Source organism: Glandiceps talaboti, chromosome 9 (genome assembly GCF_964340395.1).
Source record: "Glandiceps talaboti chromosome 9, keGlaTala1.1, whole genome shotgun sequence".
NCBI lineage: Eukaryota > Metazoa > Hemichordata > Enteropneusta > Spengelidae > Glandiceps > Glandiceps talaboti.
In genome coordinates, this window is record NC_135557.1 from 9,632,960 (window position 1) to 9,640,459 (window position 7,500).

Genomic DNA, 7,500 nt, shown 5'->3' on the forward strand with positions numbered 1-7,500 from the left:
TTGGTTTTGGACAACGATACTGTACGGTGGGCAAATTTTTTGGGCAAAACTGGTCACTGGAAAATAATCGCTCTTTGGTTAAATTTACAATGAAAGCTTAGGCTTTTTCACAAAGCGGACTGATATATACAATGATCTCATTTAGGCGAAGTGCTCTGTGGAAAACGAAAAGTAGTTCACAGTGACGCGGGGTTAGTGATATCTCCATAGCAACACACGTATGGATATACGTATATGATATTAGTTGTTCATGAGGAAATGAAGGCACTTTCTTAAACTTTGGGATTTTGTGAGGTATTTTGTTTGTTCACATCAAATAAATTGCATGTGAGCGCCAAAACAAAACACCAAATAGGTATCAAATAGAAACGCGCTTCACATTTATAGCCCTTTTTTGGTCCAGCGTTGCATTCTTGAAGTTAGCTCACATACATATTATCATATTATTGGAGAAACACTCAACATATTTGGCTATTTGTATCTCAGACCACTGAGATATTCTCTTAGTGTTTTGAGTTGATATATACGAGTCGCGGGAGTGAATTGTTAATACCTTTATTTTTCCATGTGGAGTTGCTGTTCATTAAATGACATTAACGTAATGACCAAACATGTGTAGTTCGTCTAATCAAAATTGTGTTTGTAATGGTCAACATAATGTAAGATAAGTTAAGTCACCAAACCCTATACGGCCCTGCTCTATCAAACACGTGAAAGGGACTGTCCGATAATGTGAATGTGTCCTACTAGCTAACGATTTCACCATCGTCCGAGAGATTTAAATTTATTCTTAAATATGTGACTTAACTGTAATTGCCAGTTCAGAAATGTTCCTATGTTTTTCCTCAGACCACTCAAAAGATGGTCTAATGTTTTTCCATGTAGCACAATAGGATATATCGAATTCAATCAAATAAAGAGATACGATGCCTAAGGGACGATCGCACGATGTCACACAATCTCAATAAACGAAGTTCGTACGTTTAGGGGGCTGGCGTCAATGTTATTGCCGAACCTTCATTTTCACACTTTTCAACCAAATTTCGACTTTCATACCTTATGTGGTATAAACCGGTCCTCTATTTACCAGTGAGATGTTGATATGTTGATTAAAATGTACTTCTAATGTGATATACATGATTTCTGCTATATTGTAATAATAGTTAACATTCCGTATAGGGGTGTGATGTCGCACTTGTGAATTCGTTTAGGAGGGGGGGGGGTGTCCCAAACGAACGAAAATCGTTTGAAGTAGCTTGTGTGAGTTGTGTAGTTATCCCGTGTTACTGTATCACTGACAAGTTGAGTAAATGTTGTAAGAACTTTTACAAGCCTCCTACAAGGAGTTAACAGTAAAGTATACATCTCAAATGACAAAAATATAATGAGCAATACTATTTCCTACCAGGTTATGCTCTCGAAACAAAATTTGTGATAAGCTGTGATGGATGGTACGATGAGGGCGCTCTTGATACTAAACCGGTTGATCCGACAGATGCTTCAACAAATTTAATCTACAGTTTCTATACTATGAGCCACAACTCTGTGACCAAGACACGTACTCTACTACAAAGTAGCAACAATACAAACACAAATGGGATATACTTTGAGCTTGGTAATCTAACCGTCTATGCTAGGGTTACAGATATGTATGGAGAATATATCGAGACAAGTTTCTTTGTCGAGGTATGTACTTTTGTTTACTTTTTATAGACAGACAGACAGACAGACAGACAGACAGACACAGACAGACAGACAGACAGACAGACAGACAGAGATAGACAGACAGACATAGGCAAGTAGACAGACAGACAGACAGACAGACAGACAGACAGATAGACAGACAGACAGACAGACAGACAGACAGACAGACGGGCAAAGAAGTAGAGACAGAGTCAAAGAAAAACAGAAACAAGGGTGGCATACAAAAAAAATAGAAATGAGGACAGATAGATGGACACAAGTATAGAGAAACTGTGTCACAGATGGACAAACAGACAGAACGTTCAAAAAAGAGAAAAGGACATCGAAGACAGAGGCAGACAGACAGACAAACAGACAAACAGATATATACACACACACACACGCGCGCGCACACACGCACAGTCCTAGACCGACCGATATATACTGCTGCAGATAAGATAGATAAAGAGCTACTTGAAAAAAAATATTACTTTGAGTGAAAACACCCATACATCATATATATATATATATATATATATATATATATATATATATATATATATATATATATATATATATAACTCGGTGAGTATCAATCTGCTATAAGACAGTGCTCTATACCGCAGTGGCAGAGCGTAATAGTTTTATATATATATATATAACATCCTCTATTATCATTTCCTAATTATATTAGGTGAAACCAGCTCCTAATTCAGTTGCAAAAGCCTTTGATATAATAAGCGAACTTGGCGACACTGCTGACGTTGGTGAAATGACCAGTCTTTTTTGTGCCGTGGCATCTGTCTTGAATACCGGGGGTGACGAGGTGAGTACTATGTGCTTAAATGAGGTCTCACAATTAGAGAGTTGTGCATGATTTATCATGTCACGCAGGTTCACCCACACAAACGAACAAAGAAACAAATAAGTAAACAAATGAGTAAACAAACAAGCAAACAAACAAACAAACAAACAAACAAACAACAGTAATAAGGATGCATACTGAAAAAAACAACTATCTCAGCATTGGTCTTGTTGAGTATGTTACTACCAAACAAGAGAGACTATAATGTTTAAATTGGGCAAAACATATCTTTGTACATCTCATCACATAACGTTTTTCTTTTAAAGTTACAAATTATATAAACATAATACAGAAACTCAACCCAGCTTCAAATTCTATATAATTTGGTACATATATCAATCATACTAATACGCACGTGTCATATAAATTTTTCCGACATAGCTTTGAATTTTAATGAGCTATTTGAATACTTAATGATATTCATAAGTAATTAGGCTATATCTTAAGAATACACTCTTCGCATTCTCTATAATTTAGTTTTGCCTTTACAGGATGCGTCTAGATTACATCTGGTTAACTACTTATTTTCTCGTTAGGGCGAGGAGGACACTGAAGCTAAAGAAACAAGGTCAAAGGTAACGTATATATTTTGAAGGTCTATATAGTGCCAGTTACGCATCCTCGCCGCTGATGGCGGGCTTCGTAGCCTGGCGAAAGTCTGGGGCATTGCATGCATACGTCATTTTTGACAGAAGTAACATGGCCGCCATCGGAAAGTGTGTCAATGCTGATTGGACGAAAATAATGTCAAATTTTAATTTTCATATATTCAGTTTTATTTTATCATTGTCGTTGGAATTTCCTATTTTTTTTCTGATGGAGCTGGGGTGGGGGTGGGGGGTCGAGTCAGAGTCCGGATAACTGAGACTATAAGTTCTAATGTTCAGAGCTCATGGTGTTCTCATGCTTAGTGACTACATTATCTGTGCTGGCTACAAGCGAGTACACACTGAAATGAAGTAATGTTTGCTAAAGTGAAGCTTGAGGTATATTTAAAAAACTTTGCATATCAACTTTCCACATAAAACACGAAGATGTCGTTTTCGAGTATCAAATTTCAAAGAAACATCAGTTTCCCTCGAGCATGTTCGTCACCCAAATACAGGTTGTTCACCCCTCCCCCCGGACCTCATCCTCGAGGAAAACAAACTGTGTCGGGGGTGACCAACAATTCCTCGAGGGAACAGACGTACGTTATACCGCCCTCGTCATCAGCCGACATGTGTAAAATGTCACTTAATTGTAAAAAATTTGTCAAATGATGTAACCCAACCATCATTGTTGACTTGTGTAGGTTAGAACAGCAATGATCAATGGACTAGAGAAGATGTCCACGTCAGTGACTTCGATGGATGGCGTTGGACAAGCTGCCAAAGCTCTCGATTCTGTTACGGCTACTCCAGAAGAGATCACAGGTGAAACCCAGGTGTGTATATGGATTATATTTTCATCAACACAATACTGTCGTTACGCGAAAAAAAAATGTGCTTTTCCGATAACCTGGCCTCAGAAAATTGGGTAGGTCGGTCGGGATTTTATTTTATTTTCTGTTATTTCATTCTTTTGACAAATATTTCACAGACCAAAACACTTCTGTCAGAATACTCCTGTGACAATTTGATAAAATATGTTAATACCTCATTGGGGGAAACGTGTACGAGAAGACAACACAATTTCTTATCTTTCTGTATTTTAGACTGTTTAAAAAAAATGTTTAGGATTGGTGGCTCAAACCAGGGTCGGCCGGGTTATTGGAAACACAATTCTTATATTTTTTTGGCCTTAGATCATTGTTTTGTTTATAATTTCAATAGCAAAATCGTTCACCTAGAAAATTACTTAACAGTAGTAATCTACATCATACGAGCATATTGTCCAAATGTTGGTATTTCCGCATTGGAACCGTTTTGTAATAGTCTCGAATAAAAAAGTATCTTAGAAAAAAATCCCTAGCTTGTAAGTACCATATATTCTCATATATATATATATATATATATATATATATATATATATATATATATATATATATATATATATATATATATATATATATATATATATATATATATATACATAAAAATGAAAGAAGACGAGTCTGATATTACATAGTGGAATTACACTACGGACCGTTTCACCCGAAGGATCGTCAGGTGTAATAGTGTGGTTTATCTCCAATTAAACCACACTATTACACCTGACGATCCTTCGGGTGAAACGGTCCGTAGTGTAATTCCACTATGTAATATCAGACTCGTCTTCTTTCATTTTTATGTATGATAGCTCTCCAAGGTGATCGAGCACTCTACTTGGCGAAAGAAGAATGAAATTATATGTATATATATATATATATATATATATATATATATATATATATATATATATATATATATATATATATATATATATATATATATGTATTGTGTGTGGAGGCACTATAGGTTTCCTTTGCTCGTAAAATGCCCCGGGTGTTCATATTCGTTGCTTCACATTATTTGTTATATATTTATACGTTTGATTTTCTCAAACTTTTACTCAGCGTCAGTATCTTTAGTGTGCATTCTTGTTAACGTTTACTTTACATTTACTCTTGATATTTCTCAGAGCAAAGCAGCTTCAGCCTTGAAGTCTGTGTCTGGAACGTTTTCATCGTTTGAAGGGATGCGTGAAACCGATAAAGTCTCGACTGTGACAGGTATGAAATTTACCTAGTACCTGGTGCCCATATTTAACATAGGGTTGTCGGCTGCCCAGCGGTTAGCTCACGTGTACGCATCTTACCTTTACAGCCTGGGTTCGAATCCAACGGGTGTCGGTTGGGTTTGATTAAATCTACCAAGCTGTAAGTCAGAAGGGTGTCGTTCAGTTTCACTATACCGTACACCTCAGGTTTCCCCGAGTACTCCTGCACGAACAATTATTAGTATTATTAAACTTTATTTCGGGAAGGAAAAGAACGCAAACACGCTCATAAACATCCCATAGATAAAAACTATACATAAAAAACAGCATTTTAAAACAAGTAAGACTTTAAAAAGACAACCTGACAAATACACACATGAACAAATAAATGCATTTACAAATACAACAAATGTAATAGAGGATTGTATCGGAATTTAGCACTGCTGCAATTAAACTATTTTGACTGTTTCCGATACGTTCAAAAAAGTTTACATCAATTTACGTCTAAGAGCCCCAAAAGTGGGGATTGTGTGATGTACTATTTATACGACTGGCACTGCAATCACGTGAGTAACCCATCAGAATGCGAAACGCATTGTTGTAACCAACTTTAAGGTTGTTGAGGCACTTCTTATTGTACAATGACCACAGCTGTGAGCAGTACATATTCGAGCAAACAGTTCTAAATAATGTAGCCTTAACCTCGATTGTACAGTGTGGAAACGTACGGAGTAAAATGTTGGCTTGGCTGTAAAAACATTTCATTTGGCGCTTGATTGCACTATCATCATGCATAGAGTCTGTCAAAGTATAACCCAAGTAAGAATGTTCATGAACAATACTAAGTGGTTTATCACCAACACAATGAACCAAGGGAGTCTATAAAGGCGCCTATATCTCTTTGGTTTTCCGATAAATAAATAAAATAGATAAACATGCAAAATACCAAGTTACATCGTCATATGAACCTGCGCATGCTACACTTTAAGATAGATACGGTGAATTTTACACAGTACGGTGCAGCTTTTCTGTTTGATACAGCCACGCAGAAACCAATAAGAAACACGCTGCACACCCTTCATTGGGTGTTTGATACCAAGAAAAAAAAAATTAGCGCTGAATGTCTACATGGAGTTGCAATACACATTTTTTTCATTTAGATAAATGTAGCCAAACAAATACATTATTGCTATTTAAGTGTGGCATATGCAGTTGCAGTTTTGTGTTGGTTTCAGCGTGGTTATATCACAACAGAAAAGCTGCACGGTATTGTGAAATTCACTGTAGATTGAATGAATAAAGTTTCGTGCGATATTTAATGTATATGAAGTGAAGTGTCACCATGCAGACACCAAACGCAAACACTAAAACGGTTGCTCCAATCTGCTTGTTTCACGTTGCAGTAAAATTGATTTAGAATGACTTTTGAAGGAAATGTGTTGGTTTGCTATCTTAAAGTTTCTTATTGATTTCTGTATGGGTGTATCAAACACATCCAGTGAGCACTACGAATAGGCTGTACGTAATATAAAAACATATTTAGTAATATTATAACTTATTTCGGATGTTTGAAGGGGAAACTTTCACAGGAATGCAAAATGGTTCCTATTATTATAGTCATAGTTGTACATAGAAGTGACAAATACAGTATGTTTTACAAATTATTTTCTTTATTATCGTTTGTATACAGATATAACATCCGGAGCTGGCAATGTCTTAACGGCATCATCCGGGTCTTCTACTAAAATTGAAGCACTAAAAGTCGATCCATTATCAGCAAGTTTTGACTACGAATCCTCTGAACCCTCTCCCGAAGAGTTGGAGGCAGAAAGGGAGAAGGTAATGATACAATTTGTCATTTACACATACATACACGTGTACACACACACACACACACACACACACACACACACACACACACACACGCACACACACACACACACACATATGATTGGTACATTGAGACGTTTTATGAGTTCGTTTTCGATTGTTATTCTTTTGCTGCATTTGATAATTTTAAAGCTAATATAAACAAATATCCTATCCGATTACAGAGTAAATATGTAGCAGGAAGTATTGTGGAGGCCACTGACATGGCGGCTGATGCTTTGCTGAGAGGGAAACCTAGTGGAAGCAAACCTATCACGGTTGACACCAGTTCTCTGAAAATGTCTCTACAAAGGGATAAACCATCTGATTTAGGCGGGAAACAAATCGGAAGTGACGGCGGTTCCTTTAAACTACCATCGTCGTCATCGCTGCTAAGTAAACGT

General features: G+C 36.7%; 1 protein-coding gene across 1 annotated transcript in view; it reads left to right on the forward strand.

Annotated features, from left to right (window-relative positions):
* Positions 1 to 7,500, forward strand: part of LOC144439769 (polycystin-1-like protein 2) — a 62,282-nt gene that overhangs the window by 32,015 nt on the left and 22,767 nt on the right. The window contains exons 8-14 of the mRNA XM_078129002.1: positions 1,409 to 1,686; positions 2,378 to 2,509; positions 3,085 to 3,123; positions 3,843 to 3,974; positions 5,150 to 5,240; positions 6,918 to 7,066; positions 7,282 to 7,500. The exon at positions 7,282 to 7,500 is cut by the window's right edge and continues 63 nt beyond it. Of these exons, the coding sequence (XP_077985128.1) occupies positions 1,409 to 1,686; positions 2,378 to 2,509; positions 3,085 to 3,123; positions 3,843 to 3,974; positions 5,150 to 5,240; positions 6,918 to 7,066; positions 7,282 to 7,500 (1,040 nt within the window). The remainder of the gene's footprint in view (positions 1 to 1,408; positions 1,687 to 2,377; positions 2,510 to 3,084; positions 3,124 to 3,842; positions 3,975 to 5,149; positions 5,241 to 6,917; positions 7,067 to 7,281) is intronic.